At 45.7% G+C, this 27481-nt stretch overlaps 1 protein-coding gene across 1 annotated transcript in view; it reads right to left on the minus strand.

The window, feature by feature from the left end:
- The window catches only part of AFF3 (ALF transcription elongation factor 3), a 731240-nt gene extending 709426 nt beyond the window's left edge, over window positions 1-21814 (minus strand). The window contains exon 1 of the mRNA XM_075336411.1: window positions 21585-21814. Within this exon, the coding sequence (XP_075192526.1) occupies window positions 21585-21637 (53 nt within the window). The 5' untranslated portion in view covers window positions 21638-21814. The remainder of the gene's footprint in view (window positions 1-21584) is intronic.
- Between the last annotated feature and the right edge of the window lie 5667 nt (window positions 21815-27481).

Consider the following 27481-nt stretch of genomic DNA (forward strand, 5'->3'; position numbering starts at 1 on the left):
GTGTATCGAAATAAGAGGAACCCCATGCAATTTTTTTTAATTATTATTTAAAAAAAAAAACTTATTTTGATACACAGCCAAGAAAAGCACATGGTCGGTAGTCTGTTGTTAAGGTGTCATGAATGTGTCATGGCCTGATGTGATCTCAGGGTGATCTGAGTTCAGAAGATCACAGCATATAGTTCATTTCAGATCCTCTTTAGTGCCCACTCTTCGTTCCTCCTGAGTTGGAGCTTGCTTAATTCCATCAATTCTAGTTCATATGTATTCTGTCTACTTTGAAGTAGCCTAACTCTAGAGAAGCTGAGAAATTACTGCTGGAGAAGCCATGGAGTCTTATTTGTTGTGTCTTTCCCCACCTGTTTGTCTAACCTTTCTCATGTTGTCTTATTGCAGTGGCGAGACTAACGTCTCGCTGGCCTTCTCTACACAGGGTAAGTTCATAGCCAGCAAGGGCCTAGGCACGTGATAGAGCTGCTGTGAAGCCCCGCTAGTATGTGTCGGTGCAGTACCTTCAGGGACTCCACGTGGATGGAACAGTCTGGTCACAGGTAGGGAACCTTCTTTTAGGATTGTCGTGACGCCACTCTCAGTATTGCGGTCAGCGGGGACCGCCACTGCAGATTAAGGGATGCCTGGGGCTGATGGTGGGTGCAGTCAGTATATTAGCCCCCTGAGAGTGAGGCAAGCCCCAGGCCCCGGTGTATGTGTGTGGGACCACAGGTCGCAGAATGACTCAAACACAGTCCAAGAAGTCTTTCAACGTGTTTACTCACTGTTTGGAGGTCACGGTGAGATGCCCGGGCGACACTGTGATAACCAGGTTGAACCAGGAATTCCAGGAGGCCGTTCTGAGGGTAGCTGTCCACTCGCCTTCCTTGCACTCTCTGTTTTAGGAGGATCCTTTGCTTGAAGCGTGGTAGGACCCCTCCAGGGAAGCTGTTACCACCCTGCTCCCCTCTCTCTGGCTCGTCTGCCGGCAGCGTGGCCTTGGTGGGATGGCTTCTGGCCCTGTCCCCTTATGGGCCTGGTGATTGCTGCTTGGCTCAAGCTCTGTGTAGTCGTGGTGAGGGCATGAAGTACCCCCCCACCTGTAGGTTAAGCAGCTCTGGATGATCTGCTGCCTGTACTGGGGACCTAGTTCCCCTTGTGTGCTCGGATACCGGGATCTCCGTACTCAGCCACCCTTCTCTCTGGATGATTTTCAGGCCGACCCACGGTACTCCTTTCTCCCCCGCTTTCAGCTACTGCACTCCTCAGGAACTGTCTGACACGAGAGCTCCTCTGCTCCCTTCCACACACTTCAACTTCTTCCTCCAGACTCTCCTCTTTTCTCTCTCTCTCTGCCCTGCTTCCTAGCAACCAGCCCCTGAACACACCCCCAGCTGGGAATTGAAAGTTAACCCCTACTGGCTACCCAAGGGTCCCCTCTAGTGATGTGGGAGACCTGGTCACTATGTGTTTGTGTGTGCACCTCATCCTGGCCTTTGGAGATTACCTGGAAGCATTGCTCCCGCATGGGTGCAATACTCTGTGGTGCCTGACCAGGTCAGGGGCGCCACATTCCCCCTTAGTTATCATCAGCACGTCCTCGGGCTGCAAAGACAAGAGAAAAAGGTAAATACAAACTTTTCCCACACAGGGGCAATTATTTACATTTAAACATACCAGGTACCATTCCACCACCAACCACCCACATGTCCGAACCCCACCCAAAAACCTCCAGGAGGTAGGTCGCCGGTCCTTTTGGTGACCAGGGCTGGGCCATCACATTCCCCAGACCTTTCCTCCAATCTTCCTCTCCTGAGGAGAGTGGTGTAAGGTAGGCCCCATAAACAGGCGTACCCGCTTCCGAGTGTTGGTGGGCAGGCCCCATAAACAGGCGTGCCCCCTTGTTGGTGCAGAGCCATGCCCCTCAACAGGCAGACTCTGTGGTTGATACCAAGGAGGTAACTTTTTACAATGCAAAAGTTTGTGGTTAAAGCCAGTTCATAACCGGTGGTCCATTTTTTTAAAGTGCACGTGAACTAGTGCAAAGAAAACATTTTAAAGAGGTCTCACAATAGTCCTTGTGGGCACATTTCACTTAAACGTTACTTAACTGTAAACAGGTTAAACATTACATTTCATACCGTCACTTTGAACTAAACTGTACTTTCTCTATAGCGTAATGGGAGCTGACCAAAGTTGCTGCGGGTTGATCTACGCAGTACTATACTGTCATCTGTCTGAGGTTGTGTCCTCCCACCCGATGTATGTGTCTCAATGTGAATAATAGGTGTACTAGGTATTGATACCAGTGCATGGTCTTCTGCTTCAGCTACATTTGGCTCTTCCAGGTTCTGAACAGGTTCTTCTGGGTCTCTTACTTCTCTAGATTGAGTGAATGTAATAACCGGAATAACTACTGCTCCATTGTATTGAGGCCAACTTGCTGGAAAATCTCCAAGTACAGTATGGATCATCTTTTCTTTTGGTTCTTGAACTGGCAAAGGGTTGAGAATTTCTTCAGGGATTCTTAGTTGTTCAGGACATTTCTTTAAGCGATCTCTAGAAACGACAGCTGTTGTTTTTCCTCCATCTTTGCTGATAAGGCATGTCTTTTCATTGCTAAGCGTCGATGGTAACACAGTATAGGGTTCTTCTTCCCAGTGATTGTCAAGTTTATGACGTCTTCTCTTTCTTTTGAGAACTATATCTCCTGGCATCAAAGGAACAGCAGGTGCTTTTCGATTGTAGGCCTTTTCTTGTTTCTCACGCTGCTGAGTCAGGCTTCGCTCCACACACTCTTGTACTTTCTTGTATTGGGCTTGGCGGTTGGAATCCCAATCAGCACCTTGTAGATGGTCTTCAGGGGTCTCAACTCCCATTTCCAGATCTACTGGCAATCTCCCTGGTCTGGCCCTCATCAGGTATGCCGGTGTGCAGTTCGTGGAACTCACAGGGATGTTGTTATACATGTCCACTAGATCGGGCAGCTTTTCCGGCCACTGACTTCGTTCTTCTAGTGGGAGCGTCTTCAGAAGGTCGAGAATGATGTGGTTCATCTTCTCACACATGCCATTGGTCTGAGGATGGTAAGGCGTAGTACGGATCTTCTGGCAGCCGTATAGGTTACAAAACTCCTTAAACACTTCAGCTTCAAAGGCTGGTCCTTGGTCAGTGAGCACTTGATCTGGATAGCCATGTGGTCGACAGAAGTGTGTCTGGAAAGCTTTGGCTGCAGTCTGACCTGTCAAGTCCTTGACTGGTACTACCACCAGGAATCTGGAGTAGTGGTCAACCATAGTGAGAGCGTAGTTGTAGCCTTGTCTGCTGGGTGCCAACTTTACATGGTCCAGGGCCACGATCTCCAGGGGCCGTTTAGTTTGGATTGGCTGGAGTGGTGCTCTCTGGCTGTGCTGGTCTTTTCTTCCAAGATTGCAGGGCCCGCAGTTTCGACACCACTTCTCTAGGGCAGATCTCATGCCCACCCAGTAGAATCTTACTTTAAGTAGGGCCTCCAGTTTCTTCCAACCAAAGTGGCCTGCACCATTGTGATAGGCTTCTAGCACCATCCTCGTATCCTTCTGTGGTACAATCACTTGCCACACCTTCTCATGCGTCCTCGGGTCAATGATGCTCCTGTAAAGTTTGTCTTGATAGATGAATAATCGACCCCTCTCCTTCCATAGGTACTGTGCCTCAGGTGGGGCTCCTTTGTCAAGGCTGGCGCCCGGCTGGCTGATCAGTTTCTTTACCAAGCCTACCGCTGGATCATTTTCCTGGGTCTCCTTCCAGTTGTAGTGAGGTAGTGGGTTCAGGGTCACCTCTTGGCGGTTGGCACGCGACTGCCGACACTGTTTTGCTCCATGGCGATGGAACGCTGGCAGCTCAATCTCTTCAAGATCATCTACATCTTCACCCTCGTCTGCTAGGTGAGGCATCCTGGACAGAGCATCTGCGTTGCCGTTCTTGCGGCCAGCTCGATACTTGACAGTAAAGTCATAATTCGCCAGTCGGGCTACCCAACGCTGCTCCATGGCACCCAATTTAGCAGTATCCAAGTGGGTCAGGGGGTTGTTGTCCGTGAAGACAGTGAATTTGGTGGCTGCCAGGTAGTGCTTGAACCGCTCTGTGATAGCCCATACCATGGCCAGGAACTCTAGCTTGAATGAGCTATAATTCTCCGGGTTTCTTTCAGTAGGCCTGAGCTTCCTGCTGGCGTAAGCAATCACACGCTCTTTGCCTCCCTGCACCTGTGAAAGCACTGCTCCCAGTCCCACATTACTGGCATCTGTGTACAGTACGAATGGCAGACCGTAGTCAGGGTAGGCTAGGATCTCTTCACCCGTCAAGGCCCCTTTCATTTGTCTGAAGGAGTGTTCTTCTGCTTCTCCCCAGTGAAATGGCGGGCCGGAGATCTTTCCTTTCTTCTTTTGGTGGCCTACCAGGAGCTCTTGCAAAGGCGCTGCCATTTTCGTGTAGCCCTTGATGAACCTTCTGTAGTAGCCTACCAAGCCAAGGAACTGACGTACCTCCCGGACGGTAGTAGGTGTGGGCCATTCCTGGATGACTGTGACCTTCTCTGGGTCCGGTGCTACTCCTTCTGCACTGACCACGTGACCTAGGTACTGGACCTTTGGCTTCAGTAGATGGCACTTGGATGGTTTCAACTTCATTCCATATCGGGATAGTGCTTCAAAGACTTCAGCCAGGTGTTTCAGGTGGTCCTCGTAGGTCTTGGAGTACACGATGACATCATCCAGGTAGAGCAGGACGGTTTCAAAGTTGAGGTGCCCTAGGCAGCATTCCATAAGCCTCTGGAAGGTCCCGGGGGCATTGCAGAGTCCAAATGGCATGCTGTTGAACTCACAGAGGCCCAATGGGGTGGTGAAGGCCGTCTTCTCCCGATCTTCTTCTGCTACAGATACTTGCCAGTAGCCACTAGTAAGATCTAGGGTAGAAAAGTAGTTAGAGGCTTTCAAGGCAGCGAGGGATTCCTCTATCCTTGGCAAAGGGTAGGCATCCTTGTGTGTTATCTGATTTATCCGTCTGTAATCCACACACATCCTCATCGTGCCATCCTTCTTTCTCACCAGGACCAGGGGAGCCGCCCAGGGGCTACAACTGTCCCTTATGACGCCTGCCTCCTTCATGTCCTTCAGCATGTCCTTTGTGCGCTGGTAATGGGCTGGTGGAATAGGCCTATGTCTTTCCTTAATGGGAGGATGACTGCCTGTGGGTATGTGATGTTGCACCCCTTTGATCCTACCAAAGTCTAGTGGGTTCTTACTAAAGACCTGCTCGTATTCCTGCACGACCCTGTAAACCCCATGTTTCTGGTAGTCGGGTGTAGAGTCAGTCCCCACGTGTAGTTTCTGGCACCAATCCTCTAACTGCTTTTGGGAGGTCTCGCCCTCTTTTGAGTCAGCTTGTGTCAGGGGACCTACAGGTGTTATGGCGTCATTTGAGCATGTAAACAGTTTGGCTATGGTAGCGTACCTTGGTAGTCTGGCTTCCTCCTCCCCACAGTTCAACACTCGTACAGGCACTCGTCCCTTGTGTACGTCAACTACCCCCCTGGCTGTCAGAATCGTGGGCCAGTGGTCTGAATGAGTGGGCTCTAGTACAGCCTGGTAATCTTGTCCTCTGAGACCTACCGCTGCTCTACACCACATCATCATTTCACTCCGTGGGGGTATCACAATGGGGTTAGCATCCATCACCCGTACACTACCAATCTCACCGCCAGCCTGTTTTACCTGTTGCTTCCTCAGAATGATTCGGATCTCCTTTTGCAAGGCTCTTTGCGACCTGCCCTCAGCACCTTCAACAATCTGGTGAAGCAACAACAACACTTCCCCTAGGCAATTTTCTATGACATTAGTGCCTAAAATCATTTGCGGGTTCCTTTCTCTAATATCAGTGTCCACAACAATCAGTCCCTGTCCCTTCATTTCCTGCCTTCCCACCTTTATGGTTACCTCTTTGACCCCGATCTGGTCTATAGGTTGTCCGTTGGCAGCATAGATGGTGAGGGAGGGGTCCGGTGGTCGGAGATCGTCGTCCGACCAAAACCTACGATAAAGGACATACGGGATTGTGGTGACCTGAGAGCCGGTGTCCAATAATGCCGGGGTAGGGATCCCGTCCAGGACGATGGACAGGACAGGACGTCCACCCACGTACTGATCACAGCAGCGACTTGGGCCTGATCTTCTTAATCCTGAGGACTGGCCCCCGGCCCCAGGTTTGGCTCGTTTAAAGGACAGGCCCTTGCATAGTGTCCTGCCTCCTGGCAACGACGACAGATGGGTTGTCCAGATGAGTCATAGCGATCACTGCTCCTGCCTCGGGTTGGGGGACCTCTTCTCCTCCGCATCCAAGGGACGTCCTCTGGGTTGTCAGCTAGCAGGATCCGATGAGGGACTTTGGTCTCTGAGGGCAACTGCATTGCTTTCAGGATTTGTGCGACGTCCTTAGTGAGCTGTTGCACCTGGGAGGATAGTGTATTTATGGTCTCTGCTGGCGTGTTGAGTCCTTTTGCAGTTACCAGGGCCTGCGAGGAGGATTCCGCTCCTGCAGCCGTGGAACTGGCAGGCCATGCTGGTGCGACGGGGTCTGTGTCCACAGGAGGTTGGAGTGCTTTCACTGCCCTGTCTTTCAGAATGGCAAAGTCCACGTCAGGGTGTTCCAGGGACCACAGCTTCATCTGCTTCCCATCCTCAGGCGAGCGCAGGCCCCGCAAGAATTGTTCCTTCATCATCCGGTTTCCTTCCTGATCACTGACAGGGTCCACCAGCTTGAGAGCCCGTAGTGCAGCCTGCAGCCTGAGGGCATAGTCTCTTATACTATCTTGGGGCTTCTGACGGCAGTTATAGAAGTCCGTCCTCAGCTCTCCCTCTGTGCGGTGTTCAAAAGCAGCTGCTAGTTTGGCAAAGATGGTCTCAACAGAGCTCCGGTCATCATTGGTCCAGGACTCAGCTTCCAATTCTGCTGCCTCAGTCAATTGTCCCAGCACCACAGCGGCCCTCTGCTTACCAGTCATCGCGTGCATGTCTAGCAGGGTGCTGATCTTCTTCTTAAACCCGGTCAGCGTGTCTATTTTACCGGCGTATTGGGGCAGCCATTGCGCTCCTGGGACATACAGCAAGGAAACTGGCATTATGGGGGAGATTTCAGCCGGCGCGGCTGCGACCGCGGCACCGGCACCAGGCGCTGCTGCGTCCAGCGCGACGGGGGCTGGCATCGCTTGGGCTGCGTCGCCGTGACCAGGGGCATTACCTCCTGCAGCGTCCATTTTTCTTCAAACAAATCTGCGCGCCCCCTTTCCACTTCCTGGATCAGAACGCTCTCTGAATTGTGGGGATTCTGGGGCGGCCACACCTCTTCGTGGGCGGTGCTTTTTTCCCTCGCGCGGGCTGCAGCGCGCGCTTTTGAAGATGGCAATATGGCGGCGGTTCAATTTTTGCGGTCGGACCTCTGAGGCGCACGGTCACCTGTCTGAACAGGTCTAGTCCTTATCCTGTTCGTGACGCCAGATGTTGTGAAGCCCCGCTAGTATGTGTCGGTGCAGTACCTTCAGGGACTCCACGTGGATGGAACAGTCTGGTCACAGGTAGGGAACCTTCTTTTAGGATTGTCGTGACGCCACTCTCAGTATTGCGGTCAGCGGGGACCGCCACTGCAGATTAAGGGATGCCTGGGGCTGATGGTGGGTGCAGTCAGTATATTAGCCCCCTGAGAGTGAGGCAAGCCCCAGGCCCCGGTGTATGTGTGTGGGACCACAGGTCGCAGAATGACTCAAACACAGTCCAAGAAGTCTTTCAACGTGTTTACTCACTGTTTGGAGGTCACGGTGAGATGCCCGGGCGACACTGTGATAACCAGGTTGAACCAGGAATTCCAGGAGGCCGTTCTGAGGGTAGCTGTCCACTCGCCTTCCTTGCACTCTCTGTTTTAGGAGGATCCTTTGCTTGAAGCGTGGTAGGACCCCTCCAGGGAAGCTGTTACCACCCTGCTCCCCTCTCTCTGGCTCGTCTGCCGGCAGCGTGGCCTTGGTGGGATGGCTTCTGGCCCTGTCCCCTTATGGGCCTGGTGATTGCTGCTTGGCTCAAGCTCTGTGTAGTCGTGGTGAGGGCATGAAGTACCCCCCTCACCTGTAGGTTAAGCAGCTCTGGATGATCTGCTGCCTGTACTGGGGACCTAGTTCCCCTTGTGTGCTCGGATACCGGGATCTCCGTACTCAGCCACCCTTCTCTCTGGATGATTTTCAGGCCGACCCACGGTACTCCTTTCTCCCCCGCTTTCAGCTACTGCACTCCTCAGGAACTGTCTGACACGAGAGCTCCTCTGCTCCCTTCCACACACTTCAACTTCTTCCTCCAGACTCTCCTCTTTTCTCTCTCTCTCTGCCCTGCTTCCTAGCAACCAGCCCCTGAACACACCCCCAGCTGGGAATTGAAAGTTAACCCCTACTGGCTACCCAAGGGTCCCCTCTAGTGATGTGGGAGACCTGGTCACTATGTGTTTGTGTGTGCACCTCATCCTGGCCTTTGGAGATTACCTGGAAGCATTGCTCCCGCATGGGTGCAATACTCTGTGGTGCCTGACCAGGTCAGGGGCGCCACACTGCCTCCCTCTTTTCCACAAGATCGGATCACAGTCGCATGACCCTCAGCTCACACTCACAGCAGAGGGTCATTAGCATATCGCTTCTAAGGCTATGTGCCCACGCTGCGGATTTACCGCGGATTTTGCCGCGGATTTGCCGCGGATTTCCCGAAATCTGCAGCAGCGGCACTTCCAAGCCATTTCAATGGCATTTTGGAAATACTGTGTCCATGCTGCGGATTTTTCCGCTGCGGATTTGCCGCGGATTTTGATGCGGAAAAATCTGCAGCATGTCAATTATTTTTTGCGGATTTTGGGTATAGAATGGGGAAAAAAAAAAAAAATCTGCATCAAAATCCGCGGCAAATCCGCGAGTGCGGATTTGCCGCGAAAGTCGCGGATTTTCATGCAGAAAAATCCGCAGGTACATTCTACCGTGGACACATAGCCTTATGCTCTCGCATCGAAAGCTATATGCAAGTGGAACTGCACCCTAAGGCTATGTGCCCACGCTGCGGATTTACCGCGGATTTTGCCGCGGATTTGCCAAAAATCTGCAGCAGCGGCACTTCCAAGCCATTTCAATGGCATTTTGGAAATGCTGTGTCCATGCTGCGGATTTTTCCGCTGCGGATTTGCCGCGGATTTTGATCCGGAAAAATCTGCAGCATGTCAATTGTTTGGTGCAGATTTGGTGCGGATTTTTGGTTTTGAATGGGGAAAAAAGAAAAAAAAAAATCCGCATCAAAATCCGCGGCAAATCCGCGGTAAATCCGCGGCAAATCCGCGGCAAATCCGCGGGTGCGGATTTGCCGCGAAAGTCGCGGATTTTCAGGCAGAAAAATCCGCAGGTACATTCTACCGTGGACACATAGCCTAAATCTCAAAAAAACATGATTCAGATGGAACCCCCGATGGAAGATTCCCTATAATGAGGCAGATGAAGTCACCTTGGACTCAGTGTGTAGTATAAATTGTTGTTGTCCGTCTTTTTAGTGGTGCATAAAACCACAGCTGACCACTGTTTTGTGCACTTCTGAAAAGGACAACACCGAACAGAGGTTAGACGGTGTCCAGCGTAAGGGCTCATGCGCACGTAACTGCTGAATATTCTGGAGCGATTTGACAGCACATGTGCGCGTCAAATCGCTGCAGAAACACTGCATAATGGATGCAGGTTTTCTGATCAAGGAATCAAGGAATTATTGTGATATAGAAAAGCGTTCCAGGGTAATTACCACATAAAGAGACATTGGTCAGATTTGAAAAATGGAGTTTGACCTTTAACCGCTTTGCAACATTGGATGTACTGGATACGTCCTGGATGTCAGTGCCTTAACGACCAAGGATGCACTCAGTATGTCATGGTTATTGCGGGGGCTCAGGAGCTGTACCCTAAGAATCACCGCCAGGAGCTGGTTTATCTGATAGCTGAGCCCCAGCCCTCACAGCTAGGGACTGTCCTCACGCTGTCCCTGGCTGTTTAATCTCCTAAATCTCGCAATCGATACTGATCACGGCACTTAGGGGATTGGGAGAGGAATCTAATCAGTGCCCACACGATGTAATCATGAAGGTACGATCATCGTCATGGTGACTCGAAGTCGTCATAACGAACTCTGGGTTACCAGACTACGGGAAGTCTTAGCGTTCATGCCTGCAGCATGATCCCTGAAGGTTGTGACAGTGCAGCAAAAAAAATAAAAAAGCCATACCTCTCAGAACACAGCAATGTAAATTTTATGGTGTAAAAGGAGCAAAACATGAAAAACACTATTTAAGGCTATGTGCGCACGCTGCAGTTTTGTTCCTTCAGCGAAAAACATACCCTCTGTTTTCAATGGCAAATGCAGGTCAAAAACACCCAAAGGGCCTGTGCGCACTAGAAAAAGGATTTTTCTCAAGAAATTTCTCGAGAGTGTGAAAGATTAGCGCACTAGCGTTCAAAAAAACCACCAATAACGCACCAAAAAACGCATGTGCGTTTTTGATGCTTTTTTTCCGCGGGTTGGTCCCTGCGCCTTTTACCATTATCTATGGCAAAAACACAGGTACCTGCAAAAAAGAAGTTACATGCTCATTCTTTTTTCTCAAGAAATTCTGCAGAAAGAATGTTCCTGAGGAAAAAAAAAACCGCAGTGTGTGCACAGCTATTTTTTTTCCATAGGCTTTGCTGGGGAATGTCTGCAGAAAGGTTACAACTATTTTCTCAAGAAATTTCTGCAGCAAAAAAACACCGGTAAAAACGCAGTGTGCGCACAGGGTCAAAGAATTGACATGCTGCTTCTTTTTCTGCAATCAAAACTGCAAGGAAAAAATAAGCAATGTGTGCACAGCCTTTCTGAATTTTCATCAACTTTACTGGGGAAGGAAATGCATGCAGTTTAGGGCAACAAACTGCACCAAAAATGCATCAAAAACTGCATTGTACACACAGGGCCTAAACGTGGTATTGCTGTACTAACCCGAAGAAAACCCGGTGACCGGTGGTAAAAAAAAAAAAAAAAAAAAACAATTCCTGAATTGCTGTTTCTTTTCTATTCTGCTTCACAAAAATCAGAATAGAAAGTGATCACAACATATTATGTGGCCCAAAATGATACCAAAGAAAACTATTGATCCTGCAAAAAACAAGTCCTCACATAACCCCGTTGGCAGAAAAATAAAAAAAAATAAACTACAGAATTCAAAATTCAGTGATACAAAAAAACCTTTGTTTTTAGTGTGATAGTAGCCAAACCTAACAAACTATAAGGCTATGTGCGCACTTTGCTTTTATTACCTGCTTTTCCACTGCTTTTTGAACTGCAGCGTTTTCATGCCAAAATGCTTGCATTATGCTTTTCAAGCAAAGTCAATGGGACATTGAGCTTTCTTGTGCACACCATGCTGTTCAAAACGCTGCGTTTAATTTGCATAAATTTGGGCAAAAACTCAGCGTTTAAAGAAGCAACATGTCAATTGATTTTGCCATTTTGGCTGTGTTTCCCATCCATTCAATTTAATACAAAACTGCAGCGTTTCTAAAAGCACCGGATGTTCTGTCCCCACTTAAAGGCGATTGAAGGGGCGTAGTTGTGAGATGTTGTGAGAATCTTACCTTCGTTTTTCCTATAGGTGAGGCAGACAGGACCAGAGCGCTCCAAAGTTAAACATGCACATGCTGAGATGAAACAATGGTGGTTTATTTTCTCCAAAGGTTAGGACATGCAGAGTACAGTAGTCCAAGTACCTGGCATTGTGGTTCTCTTGTGATGCTTGTTTCTGAAGCCACTAAGGTCAGAAGACTTTGCTTCTAGCAGCTCCAATAAGGGATGTGATTCTCACAAAAACTCTGGCTGAACGGAATATGCCAGGAAGTGATGCAAGAGGATGAGCAGACCCCCCCATGGGCTGGACAAAAGAAACAGAGGAGCCAAAAGGTCTGACCAGTAGATGGCAGCAGAGACAAGCATGAAAAACATTAAATAACAGTTTTAACTAAAACAATTAGGAAAGCACTAAAAACTCATGAAAACGGCAAGGTGCGCATAGGCTACTTTCTTTGCGTTTCACATGCATTTTTAAAGCCAAAAGCATTGTCCTTTCTGCCAGAGGATGCTTTTTGAACTGCAACTACCTCGACGCAAAGTGCGCACATAGCCTAAAGGTCCAGTCACACTAAGCAACTTACCAGCGATCCCAACAACGATAGGGATCGCTGGTAAGTTGCTAGGAGGTTGCTGGTGAGATGTCACACTGCGACGCTCCAGCGATCCCACCAGCAACCTGACCTGGCAGGGATCGCTGGAGCGTCGCTACACAAGTTGCTGGTGAGCTCACCAGCAACCAGTGACCAGCCCCCAGCGCCGCGTGGAAGATTCTGCGCTTGGTAACTAAGGTAAATATCGGGTAACCAACCCGATATTTACCTTGGTTACCAGCGCACGCAGCTACACGTGCAGAGAGCAGGGAGCAGCGCACACTGAGCGCTGGCTCCCTGCTCTCCTAGTTACTGCACACATCGGGTTAATTACCCGATGTGTGCTGCAGCTACATGTGCACAGAGCAGGGAGCAGCGCACACCGCTTAGCGCTGGCTCCCTGCTCTCCTAGTTACAGCACACATCGGGTTAATTACCCGATGTGTGCTGCAGCTAAATGTGCAGAGAGCAGGGAGCAGCGCACAATGCTTAGCGCTGGCTCCTTGCTCTCCTAGCTACAGCACACATCGGGTTAATTAACCCGATGTGTCCTGCAGCTACATGTGCACAGAGCAGGAGCCGGCAGCACAGGCAGTGAGAGCGGCGGAGGCTGGTAACAAAGGTAAATATCGGGTAACCAAGGACAGGGCTTCTTGGTTACCCGATGTTTACATTGGTTACCAGCCTCCGCAGAAGCCGGCTCCTGCTGCCTGCACATTCAGTTGTTGCTGTCTCGCTGTCACACACAGCGATCTGTGCTTCACAGCGGGACAGCAACAACTAAAAAATGGCCCAGGACATTCAGCAACAACCAACGACCTCACAGCAGGGGCCAGGTTGTTGCTGGATGTCACACTAAGCAACATCGCTAGCAACGTCACAAAAGTTGTTCGTTAGCAGCGATGTTGCTAGCGATGTTGCTTAGTGTGACGGGGCCTTAAGGCTACATGTGCACGCTGCATTTTTTTTGCAGCATGAGAATTCAGAAATGCTGTGCACATGTTGCTTTTTTTTTCCTCCAATTTTGGGTTGACAAAAACACTGCAGCATTTCTTTGTGTGTTTGGAAAAACACCAAATGCCCCCCTCCCTTCTGAGCCCCACAATCTGCCTGAACCACAGTTAGTGTCCACATACCTGACCTTATTGTAGTGAGGAAAGCCCGCTTAATTTATGACATGCAGGTTTCCAGAAGCACCAGCTGAGCACAATGTATGGGCACTACAATGTACTGGGCACAACAAGGGCTTATTTGTAATTTTTAATTCAGCAACATTCACTGCGTTTGACACAATGGATGTATTCCAGAGACTAAATTGTCACTACACCCCATAGATGAACTCCTAGAGGGAACCAATTTCCAATATTCGGTCATTTGGGGGGGGTTCTCTTGTTTCGGCACTTTGGGCACTGTAAATGGTATTCGTAAACTAATCTAAGAAAATCTGTGCTCCAAAAATCAAATGGCGCTAATTCCTTCTCAAGCCCTGTGATGCGTTCAAACAGTACTGTACAGTCACATGTGGGGTATTGCCCCATTCAGGAGAAATTGTGCAACATATTATGAGCCCCTTTTTTACCTGTTGCATTTGCAAAAATTAGAAACCTGGGGTTAAACCAACATTTTAGTGGAAAAATGTACTGTATTTTTCATTTTATAAGACGCAATTGATTATAAAACGCACCCCAAATTTAGAGAAAAAAAATGTAAAAAAAAAATGGGGTCCGTTTTATAATACAGTGATGTCTTACTGGGGGACAGCAGCTGTGGTGGAGCCGGGGTCACAGGAGGCAGCGGCAGTGCTGGAGTACGGCGATGCTGCGGCGCTGCAGAGGGAGGCTCAGATGTTCACTGAGGGCTGCGGTGCTGTCCTGGAGCAGCTGGTGCTGCTGTGTCCTGGGGCAGTAACTAGGCAGCGGGCGCTGCTCTGTGCTGCTGCTCGCTGCGGGTGGCGAGTCACGGGACATTCTGAAGATGTCGGCGGTGAGGGCTTCAAAGAAATGGCAGTCGGAGTTGGCGAATGCGCAGATGAGAGCCTGAGTTGAGAGCTCCATCTGCGCATGCCCCGACCCTGGGCGTCATTATTTGAAGCCCTCACTGCAGACATCTTCAGAATGGCTCTTACCTTACTGCCCGCCGCACAGACCTCACTGCCCGCTGCACGACAGAGCCGCTGCATGCCGCAAAGACCTCACTGCCCGCTGCATGACAGAGCCGCTGCCCGCCGCACAGACCTCATTGCCCGCCGCACAGACCTCTTTGCCCGCTGCACAACAGAGCTGCTGCCTGCCGCACAGACCTCCCTGCCCGCCACACAACAGAGCCGCTGCCCACTGCACAGACCTCACTGCCTGCTGCACGACAGAGTCACTGACCGCCGCAGAGACCTCACTGCCCACCGCACAACAGAGCCGCTGCCTGCCGCACAACAGCACACAGCATTCCTCCAGCCTCCTATGACCCCTCTCCACCACCCCCTGGTAAGCTACATTTGGATTTTAAGATGCACTCCTCAATTTCCTCCTAAATTTTTGGGAGGAAAAGTGTGTCTTATAATCTGAAAAATACGGTAATTATTCTTTGTTCACCACTCTATAGAATAACATTTTGTGACACACCTATAGTGTCAGTATGCTCACTGCCATCCTGGATGAATTAATTGAGGGGTACAGTTTGCAAAATGGGGTCGCTTATGTGTGTGATTTCTGCTGTGCTGGTGTAACGGGGTCAGGGGGTGCCTTGGGGGGTGCAGTCATGGCCACTTTATGCATCAGGCTGACCCCCGGCCCGGCCGTCACTATTAAGGCAGGGGTTTCATTGGTGGGGCAGAGTGTGGATGGCAGGGGCACTTCTTCAGTCTTAGTAAAACGCCGCAGACAGTCAGCTGGTGAACCAAAAGGCATTTTATTGCACATCGCTTTTATCTTGCTGTACAGTTTCGGCACACAAACACTTCAGTTCCAAATTACAGTTCTTGCCGGGGGACTACTTCTGTGTCTCTTCTGCGGGCGTTACCCGTCTACTTCTGTCTCTTCACCTATACTCGTACTCCGCCACTACGGGCTTTGCCCATACACTTCTGCTTCTCTGTCTATGCTCGTACGGGTCTTACCCGAATGCTTCTGTTTCTCTTAGTCGAGGCACTTTCTCTCTCTTTGGCTATCTGCCACGTATCGCTCCCACACTCTGCCCCGTTGCTTCTCTCTGTCTCAACACACACTGCTCTAACTACAACTCTCACTCTGCTACAGAGCCCTCTATCCCTCCCCCTAGGCTGTCCTGCCCCTCCTTCTCCTGTCACTGTTCCCAGAGGGACCACTGCTCCACCCTGACACCTAGTGGGGGCACCGGTTACTACTACAACCACAAATAATATCACATCAGCATCACTTGCCACCCCAGCGTGGGGCATCTTCAGGGGGGAAAACGTCTTCTGCTCCACCAGGGGTCCATCCACCCCTTACATTGGCACCTCAGGTGCTCTTCCAATGTGACATGACTCCCACAAACCATTCCAAATATAGCTGCACTCCAATATGGCGCTACTTACCTTCTTCACTTTGCACTGTACCTCAAAAGTAGTTTTTGACCACATATGGGGTATTGGCGTACTCAGGGGAAATTGCACCCCAAATTGTAAGGTGCATTTTTTCCTGTTAACCTTGTGAAAATGAAAAATTTAGGGTTAACCCCTTAACGACCCATGACGTACTAGATACGTCATGGATCGTGTGCCGGTAAGCCCCGCCCCTGCCGCCGGCAGGCGGCGGCGAGATGTGCACATATCAGCTGTTATCAACAGCTGATATGTGTGCCTGCTAGCCGCGGGTGGAATTGCTTCCACCCGCGGCCATTAACCCCTTACATTTCGCTGCCAAAGTCTTGGCAGCGATATGTATATGGGCGCCGCCATGACAGTGACTTACCCCGCCCCCACCGGAAGTCACGTGACATGATCACATGACTTTCGGCGGTTGCCATGGTAGCACAGGGTCATGTGATGACGCCTGTAGCTAACATGAGTCACTTCCTCTCAATGCCGGAATACAGCCGGCATTGAAAGTGAAGCAGCAAATCTGCAGTTCTCAGCTCTGTAGCTGAGATCTGCAGATAGTGCAGAGCGATCGGATTGCTGATCGCAATAGCCCCCTAGGGGGACTAGTAAAATTAAAAAAAAAAGTAAAAAAAAAGTTTTAAAAAATTAAAAAAAATAAAAAAACCTAAAAGTTCAAATCACCCCCCTTTCACCCCATTGAAAATTAAAGGGTTAAAAAAATACACACATATTTGGTATCGCCCCGTTCAGAAATGCCCGATCTATCAAAATATAAAATCAATGAATCTGATCAGTAAACGGCGTAGTGGCAAAAAAATTCCAAACGCCAAAATTACATTTTTTGGTCGCCGCAAATTTTGCGCAAAATGCAATAACAGGCGATCAAAACGTAGCATCTGCGCAAAAATGGTACCGTTAAGAACGTCAGGTCGAGACGCAAAAAATAAGCCATCACTGAGCCTCAGATCCTGAAAAATGAGAACGCTACGGGTTTTGGAAAATGGCGCAAAACGTGCGCCACGTTTTTTGGACAAGCTTGTGAATTTTTTTTAACCCCTTAGATACAAGTAAACCTATACATGTTTGGTGTCTACAAACTCGCACCGACCTGAGGCATCATACCCACACATCAGTTTTACCATATAGTGAACACGGTGAATAAAATATCCCAAAAACTATTGTACAATCCCACTTTTTTTGCAATTTTTCCACACTTGGAATTTTTTTGCCATTTTCCAGTACACTATATGGTAAAACTTATGGTTTCATTTAAAAGTACAACTCGTCCCGCAAAAAACAAGCCCTCATATGGCAAGATTGATGGAAAAATAAAAAAGTTACGCCTCTCGGAAGAAGGGGAGCAAAAAACAAAAACGCAAAAACGGAAAGTGCCCGGGGGCTGAAGGGGTTAAAGCAACATTTTTATGGTAAAAATGTATTTTTTATTTTCACGGCTTAATGTTATAAAATTCTGTGAAGCACCTGGGGGTTCAAGTTGTTCGTGAAACATCTAGATAAATTCCTCGAGGGATCCAGTTTCCAAAATGGGGTCACATGTGGAGGAGCTCCACTGTTTAGGCACATAAGGGGCTGATTTCCAACACATATGAGCTATCGGCGTAGTCTGGAGAAATTACACAAAAAACTGTATGGTGCATTTTCTCCTGTTACCTTTGTGAAAATTGAAAGACTTTGGGTAAAAGCAACATTGTTGTAGTAAAAATTATTTTTTTCATTTTCTGGCTCAACGTTATAAACTTCTGTGAGGCACCCAATTGTTCAAGGTGCTCACCAAACAACTAGATAAATTTCTTAAGGCTATGTGCGCACTAGAAAATGGACTTTTCTTAAGAAAAATCCACACCCTCTGGCAGAATATCGCACTCGCGGCAAAAAAGCGGTAAAACCGCACCCGCATTTTTTCCGCAGGTTGGTCCCTGCAGAAAAGAAGTGACATGCACATTAATTCCGTAGCGGAAATTCCACGTGTAAATCCACATGTATAAAAAAACGCAGTTGTGCGCACAGCATTTTTTATACCCATGGGTTTTGCTGGGGAATGACGTCAGAAATGTTAGACAGATTTTCTGCAGCAAATCCGCGGTAAAATCCATGGTAAATCTGCAGCGTGCGCACATAGCCTGAGGACTAGATTCCAAAATGGGGTTAAATTGTGTGGCACATTTTCTCTTGTTACCCTTGTGAAAATATAAAATTTGGGGCTAAAGTAACTTTTTGTGGGAAAAAGTAAAATTTTCATTTTTTCCTCCTACATTGCTGTGAAGCACCTAAAGGGTTAATAAACTTCTTGGATGTGGTTTTGAGCAGTTTTATGTGTGATTTTCAGAAATATGTCACTTTTGGGTATTTTCTGTCTTGCCTCTCAAAGTCACTTCAAATGTGATGTGGTCCCTAAAAAAAGGTTTTTGTAAATTTTGTTGGAAAAATGACAAATTGTGCTAATGTAAAGTAGACATGTGGGAAATGTTACCTAATAACTATTTTGTGTGGCATAACTCTGGTTTAGGGACATAAAAATTCAGTTTGAAAATTGCAAAATTTTCACCAAATTTCACAAATAAATGCAAAAAATATGGTCCTAAATATAATACTATTATGAAGTACAATATGTCACGAAAAAACAAACAGTATCAGAGTCACTAGGATTCATTGAACCGTTCCAGAGGTATAACCTGTCAAAGTGACACTGATCAGAATTCAAAAAATTAGCCAGGTCTGGAAGATGAAGACAGGTTGGGGGGGGGGTGAAGGGATTACAGAGGTGGTTCACTACTCTGCAATAGTGGACAGATCTCTGTAAAACTGATAGGGAAGGCTTTTTCTAAATACCTTGTTCAGCCAATTCTTCCTCTGAGGTCCACTATTGCGGTCTGCTCATCCCCATGAAGTGACCCCCGGGCTCCGTGATGTCTGGGATCCAGTGATGTCACGTCAACTTCCAGTTGACCTGACATCACCGAGGCTGGCCCAAGTCTTCCTGAGTTAATAAGCACAAGGCACTCCCAGATAAATTGAAAGCGCGGATACCCCTTGTTACAGACGGCCAGTAATGACGCTTAATCATTAGTGTACCAACAGCTATCCCTGACTTGTGAAGCCAGATATCCTGTGCATTTATTTCATGTGCTAGTTACTGACGAAGGTCATACATTGACCGAAACGTTTAACTGCACTAAATATGAAATAACAATAAAAAATTCACGTTTTTCTGGGAGTGCCTCGTGCTTATTAACTCACTATATGGTTTGGAAACCTACGTGAGCACCCCATATACGAACTCTATAATTGTGGAAGTGCCTTATCCTATTAATTAGTCTTCCTGAGTGACTGGGCTGTGGACGGAGTTTCAGCACTCATCACAGCCCAGCATCGTTGCTGCTTGCGGTCCTTTGCAGCGAAGGAGAGAGCGCGCGACATGCTGGGCTGTGATGCTGGGCTGTGATGCGTGCTGAAACACTGCCCACTGCCCAGTCACTCACTGAGACTGGGGCCAGACTCAGTGATGTCAAGTCAACAGGAAGTTGACCTGACATCACCAGATTTCAGAGATCACGGCGCTTTAGGGGTCACTTCATGGGGATGAGCAGAGCACAATAGCGCCTCTCAGAGGTACAATTGGCTAAACAAGGTATCAGCTTTAAAGGGATGTGACCACTATTGCAGAGTAGTGAGCCACCCCTTTAAGCCCAAAATTGGCTATGTCACTGCGGGGTTAAAATAAGTTCTGTATGGAATAGCCACCTCCTGCGCTATACCACAACCAAACAGATGGAAACCCATCAAATACCAATCAATGGAGCCATTGTTAAATATGGGTCTAGTGTGATGCCTCTGCGGTAACCAGGTGTCACAAAAGTAAGGTAACAGCCCAGGTCCAAGATAACTGTGCCAGCCACTACACACACACTAGCACACCAGGACATTTACACTCGCTGTACCCGGCTGGGAGCCTCACCTAGCCAAATGACAGGGCTGGGCACTGTTAGATAACAGGCAGCCAACTGAGAGGAAGAGACCAGACCTGGCAGAGGACATAGTGACCTGGGGAGTGTGGGTAAACAGTGGGACAGTCAGAAGAGTTTAGGAAGTGAATGAGGAAAGTTGTGAGGAGAGGAGTAGTAAGAAAGATGTCAAGACAGACCAGAGACTCTTGAGACACAGAGAGAAAGTGGAAAGAACCAGAAAGGAAAGTGACGAGTAAGAAAGTCGGCAGAGTGGTAGTAAAGACACCGCAAAAACCTGAGAAGAAAGATCAGCCACTCAGAGGATGAAAGTAACTGCAGAGCGAGAGAGCAAGCTCCAAGGACAGAGGGATCCTGTGGGTTAGACATCCAGGGCTCACAGTACTTTGCACGAACAAGTTGCAGATCCCAGAACAGACCAGGACTTCAAGCCATCTGTTAACTCTGCCAGACGGGTGGGTTTTCAAGACTCATCTGCCACCATTAACATTCGAGGCATCAGCAGCAAAGAGGGGACCGGGACATATTCCCTTAAATAGTCCAAGCTGCCTGCGGCAGGACCCAGACACCAGGAAGACCTCCAAGTTCTCCACGCCAGGGAGGACCCACATATACCAGAGTTCAAAGGTGGAGAGTGGCACCAGGTCGGCAGGCAAAGCCATCAGGGACACGGCTGCACGTGGGATCCAGTACGTCGCCAGGGTGTGAATACAGTGAGTACAAACCATCAAACTGCCCTCTTTGTCTGGATTGCTTCATTGCCGCGCGCCTCCACGTTAACCCTTCCCCTACCCCTAGGGAAAATCCCTGCTCGCGGAGGGCTCCACCATCCACGCTGCCCCCATCCATCATCCCCAGTGAGAAGCGGCAGAGGCGGCCCTACTATCTCTGGCCGCAAACAGCGAGTGGCGTAGTCGGACTTTCTTTTTCTTTTAAAAACTGTTCGATAGTGCCCCCGGGTCCGGGAACCATCGAGCCACCGACCGCCCGGATCCCGAAGCGCGACACTAGGAATGTGCTTGCCGTATGCCCTGGATGTTAGTGATCGTGGCACATGAACGCCCCTTACCCAGATTTTTAATGTTACTCGTCTGTATAATTGATGATTTCTTGTATTCGATGGCTACTTTTGTACAAATTTCTTCAAAATAGTGCGTACGGTTCATGAATTTTGTGCAAAAAAAGGCATCTTTTTCTTCAGATTCAAATTCACAAGTTTTGCAAAATATTGCAAAAATGATGGCAACACATCAGGCGCACATAAAATCACTCCGAATGGAATGGAGTTAAAATAGCAACAAATTTTGGGATTTTCATAATCCACAATTTATCATTCGTGTGATAACATCTGTAAGCGCTAAAGTATAATAATAATAATAATAAAAAAATCAAGCAAACACAGATAAAACATATAAAATAGAGACTTAAAACTAAAAGAAAAAAGGTGCAAATGAAAAGCAGGATACAATGCAAAAAAAACCAACAAAAAACCCAGTCTATTTCCTACATGGCACCTGTCACATTGCGGAGCCGGGCACAGGAGACACTGAACTTCATTAGGCAGCGCTAAGTGAGGGGTGACAGCGCCCCCTGCTGGTACACAGCAAGTACTGCTCACAGTCTACTATACCCGCGCTTACCTGAACACCAATGGCATGTGTACAATCCCTGCCATAAGAGAGAAGTGCGGGGACCGAGGCAGCACCAAGTATAAACATGTCTGGGTCACTGGACAATAAAAGACTAGCCATGAAATACGTGCACCTACCACAAGTCATCCAGCTCCCATTCCTGCAGCAGCGTCCAGTCAAATGTGTCCATAGTCTGCCTGCTGAAGTAGTAGTAGCCGCCTCACATGGTGGCAGCCTGTGACCTGTGATACTTGTCCTGCACTTCACTGAATCACAGGGTGCAGTCTCCTGTATTGTCCCTGGGTGTGAGCGGTGAGGACACTCTCCTGTCAGGCTGCAGCTCTGCTCCTTCTCCCTCTGCCTTGTCCCCACCTCCCGCCTTGCGCTGAGGAAGCAGCAGCAGCATCCACACGGCCAGGTGCAGCCTCCAGCATCTGACCCTCTAATGTCTCTCCATCTTCATGTGAATAAAGGACACATAAATATGGGCGGGAAATGTGACCAAAGTCTCCTCACCCCAATTCCTGTCAGAAATAATCCAATGTTGTATGAAAAACAATCCTGGTTTCTTTAGACTGAAGCTGCTTTCATTGTTACCCATAAAGATACTAGTTTGCAGATTAAGACACTAGACGTTTTTTGTGTTGGGCTTTTTGCGTGAGTTTTTTACCTCAGTATTTGTAGCCAAAACCAGTTGTGGGTGATAAATGGGACATACTAAAAAGAATGATGAAAAGGAATAAATAAAAAGAATGAAGATAATAACTTATTAGGTGTATATTATGTAGATGTATAAAAGGTTTCTTGGGCAAGTTAGACATGGAATGAACATGAAATATCTGTAGATAATAGGAGAATGAATGCATATGGCATATAACCAGGTGTATAATATGTTACCTGAGCATTATAGGTGTGGAATGATTATGAAATATCTGTAGATAATAGGAGAATGAATGCATATGGCATATAACCAGGTGTATAATATGTTACCTGAGCATTATAGGTGTGGAATGATTATGAAATATCTGTAGATAATAGGAGAATGAATGCATATGGCATATAACCAGGTGTATATTATGTTACCTGAGCATTATAGGTGTGGAATGACCATGAAATATCTGTAGATAATAGGAGAATGAATGCATATGCCATATAACCAGGTATATATTATGTTACCTGAGCATTATAGGTGTGGAATGATCATGAAATATCTGTAGATAATAGGAGAATGAATGCATATGGCATATAACCAGGTGTATATTATGTTACCTGAGCATTATAGGTGTGGAATGACCATGAAATATCTGTAGATAATAGGAGAATGAACACATATGGCATATAACCAGGTGTATATTATGTTACCTGAGCATTATAGGTGTGGAATGACCATGAAATATCTGTAGATAATAGGAGAATGAATGCATATGGCATATAACCAGGTGTATATTACGTTACCTGAGCATTATAGGTGTGGAATGATCATGAAATATCTGTAGATAATAGGAGAATGAATGCATATGGCATATAACCAGGTGTATATTATGTTACCTGAGCATTATAGGTGTGGAATGACCATGAAATATCTGTAGATAATAGGAGAATGAATGCATATGGCATATAACCAGGTGTATATTACGTTACCTGAGCATTATAGGTGTGGAATGATCATGAAATATCTGTAGATAATAGGAGAATGAACACATATGGCATATAACCAGGTGTATATTACGTTACCTGAGCATTATAGGTGTGGAATGTTTATGAAATATCTGTAGATAATAGGAGAATGAATGCATATGGCATATAACCAGGTGTATATTATGTTACCTGAGCATTATAGGTGTGGAATGATCATGAAATATCTGTAGATAATAGGAGAATGAATGCATATGGCATATAACCAGGTGTATATTATGTTACCTGAGCATTATAGGTGTGGAATGATCATGAAATATCTATAGATAATAGGAGAATGAATGCATATGGCATATAACCAGGTGTATATTATGTTACCTGAGCATTATAGGTGTGGAATGACCATGAAATATATGTAGATAATAGGAGAATGAATGCATATGGCATATAACCAGGTGTATATTACGTTACCTGAGCATTATAGGTGTGGAATGATCATGAAATATCTGTAGATAATAGGAGAATGAATGCATATGGCATATAACCAGGTGTATATTACGTTACCTGAGCATTATAGGTGTGGAATGATCATGAAATATCTGTAGATAATAGGAGAATGAGCGCATATCCCATATAACCAGGTGTATATTATGTTACCTGAGCATTATAGGTGTGGAATGATCATGAAATATCTGTAGATAATAGGAGAATGAACACATATGGCATATAACCAGGTGTATATTATGTTACCTGAGCATTATAGGTGTGGAATGATTATGAAATATCTGTAGATAATAGGAGAATGAATGCATATGGCATATAACCAGGTGTATATTATGTTACCTGAGCATTATAGGTGTGGAATGATCATGAAATATATGTAGATAATAGGAGAATGAATGCATATGGCATATAACCAGGTGTATATTATGTTACCTGAGCATTATAGGTGTGAAATGATTATGAAATATCTGTAGATAATAGGAGAATGAATGCATATGGCATATAACCAGGTGTATATTATGTTACCTGAGCATTATATGTGTGGAATGATCATGAAATATCTGTAGATAATAGGAGAATGAGCGCATATGGCATATAACCAGGTGTATATTACGTTACCTGAGCATTATAGGTGTGGAATGATTATGAAATATCTGTAGATAATAGGAGAATGAATGCATATGGCATATAACCAGGTGTATATTATGTTACCTGAGCATTATAGGTGTGGAATGATTATGAAATATCTGTAGATAATAGGAGAATGAATGCATATGGCATATAACCAGGTGTATATTATGTTACCTGAGCATTATAGGTGTGGAATGATTATGAAATATCTGTAGATAATAGGAGAATGAACGCATATGGCATATAACCAGGTGTATATTATGTTACCTGAGCATTATAGGTGTGGAATGATCATGAAATATCTGTAGATAATAGGAGAATGAGCGCATATGGCATATAACCAGGTGTATATTATGTTACCTGAGCATTATAGGTGTGGAATGATCATGAAATATCTGTAGATAATAGGAGAATGAGCGCATATGGCATATAACCAGGTGTATATTACGTTACCTGAGCATTATAGGTGTGGAATGATCATGAAATATCTGTAGATAATAGGAGAATGAGCGCATATGGCATATAACCAGGTGTATATTATGTTACCTGAGCATTATAGGTGTGGAATGATCATGAAATATCTGTAGATAATAGGAGAATGAGCGCATATGGCATATAACCAGGTGTATATTACGTTACCTGAGCATTATAGGTGTGGAATGATCATGAAATATCTGTAGATAATAGGAGAATGAATGCATATGGCATATAACCAGGTGTATATTATGTTACCTGAGCATTATAGGTGTGGAATGACCATGAAATATCTGTAGATAATAGGAGAATGAATGCATATGGCATATAACCAGGTGTATATTACGTTACCTGAGCATTATAGGTGTGGAATGATCATGAAATATCTGTAGATAATAGGAGAATGAGCGCATATCCCATATAACCAGGTGTATATTATGTTACCTGAGCATTATAGGTGTGGAATGATCATGAAATATCTGTAGATAATAGGAGAATGAACACATATGGCATATAACCAGGTGTATATTATGTTACCTGAGCATTATAGGTGTGGAATGATTATGAAATATCTGTAGATAATAGGAGAATGAATGCATATGGCATATAACCAGGTGTATATTATGTTACCTGAGCATTATAGGTGTGGAATGATCATGAAATATATGTAGATAATAGGAGAATGAATGCATATGGCATATAACCAGGTGTATATTATGTTACCTGAGCATTATAGGTGTGAAATGATTATGAAATATCTGTAGATAATAGGAGAATGAATGCATATGGCATATAACCAGGTGTATATTATGTTACCTGAGCATTATAGGTGTGGAATGATCATGAAATATATGTAGATAATAGGAGAATGAATGCATATGCCATATAACCAGGTGTATATTATGTTACCTGAGCATTATAGGTGTGGAATGATTATGAAATATCTGTAGATAATAGGAGAATGAACGTATATGGCATATAACCAGGTGTATATTATGTTACCTGAGCATTATAGGTGTGGAATGATTATGAAATATCTGTAGATAATAGGAGAATGGACGCATATGGCATATAACCAGGTGTATATTACGTTACCTGAGCATTATAGGTGTGGAATGATCATGAAATATCTGTAGATAATAGGAGAATGGACGCATATGGCATATAACCAGGTGTATATTACGTTACCTGAGCATTATAGGTGTGGAATGATCATGAAATATCTGTAGATAATAGGAGAATGAATGCATATGGCATATAACCAGGTGTATATTATGTTACCTGAGCATTATAGGTGTGGAATGATTATGAAATATCTGTAGATAATAGGAGAATGAATGCATATGGCATATAACCAGGTGTATATTATGTTACCTGAGCATTATAGGTGTGGAATGATCATGAAATATCTGTAGATAATAGGAGAATGAATGCATATGGCATATAACCAGGTGTATATTATGTTACCTGAGCATTATAGGTGTGGAATGATTATGAAATATCTGTGAATAATAGGAGAATGAATGCATATGGCATATAACCAGGTGTATATTATGTTACCTGAGCATTATAGGTGTTGAATGATTATGAAATATCTGTAGATTACAGGAGAATGAGCGCATATGGCATATAACCAGGTGTATATTATGTTACCTGAGCATTATAGGTGTGGAATGATCATGAAATATCTGTAGATAATAGGAGAATGAATGCATATGCCATATAACCAGGTGTATATTATGTTACCTGAGCATTATAGGTGTGGAATGATTATGAAATATCTGTAGATAATAGGAGAATGAACGTATATGGCATATAACCAGGTGTATATTATGTTACCTGAGCATTATAGGTGTGGAATGATTATGAAATATCTGTAGATAATAGGAGAATGAATGCATATGGCATATAACCAGGTGTATATTATGTTACCTGAGCATTATATGTGTGGAATGATCATGAAATATCTGTAGATAATAGGAGAATGAGCGCATATGGCATATAACCAGGTGTATATTATGTTACCTGAGCATTATAGGTGGGGAATGATTATGAAATATCTGTAGATAATAGGAGAATGAATGCATATGGCATATAACCAGGTGTATATTATGTTACCTGAGCATTATAGGTGTGGAATGATCATGAAATATCTGTAGATAATAGGAGAATGGACGCATATGGCATATAACCAGGTGTATATTACGTTACCTGAGCATTATAGGTGTGGAATGATCATGAAATATCTGTAGATAATAGGAGAATGGACGCATATGGCATATAACCAGGTGTATATTACGTTACCTGAGCATTATAGGTGTGGAATGATCATGAAATATCTGTAGATAATAGGAGAATGAATGCATATGGCATATAACCAGGTATATATTATGTTACCTGAGCATTATAGGTGTGGAATGATTATGAAATATCTGTAGATAATAGGAGAATGAATGCATATGGCATATAACCAGGTGTATATTATGTTACCTGAGCATTATAGGTGTGGAATGATCATGAAATATCTGTAGATAATAGGAGAATGAGCGCATATGGCATATAACCAGGTGTATATTATGTTACCTGAGCATTATAGGTGTGGAATGATTATGAAATATCTGTGAATAATAGGAGAATGAATGCATATGGCATATAACCAGGTGTATATTATGTTACCTGAGCATTATAGGTGTTGAATGATTATGAAATATCTGTAGATAATAGGAGAATGAATGCATATGCCATATAACCAGGTGTATATTATGTTACCTGAGCATTATAGGTGTGGAAT

Source organism: Anomaloglossus baeobatrachus, chromosome 2, assembly GCF_048569485.1.
Source record: "Anomaloglossus baeobatrachus isolate aAnoBae1 chromosome 2, aAnoBae1.hap1, whole genome shotgun sequence".
Classification (NCBI taxonomy): Eukaryota; Metazoa; Chordata; class Amphibia; order Anura; family Aromobatidae; genus Anomaloglossus; species Anomaloglossus baeobatrachus.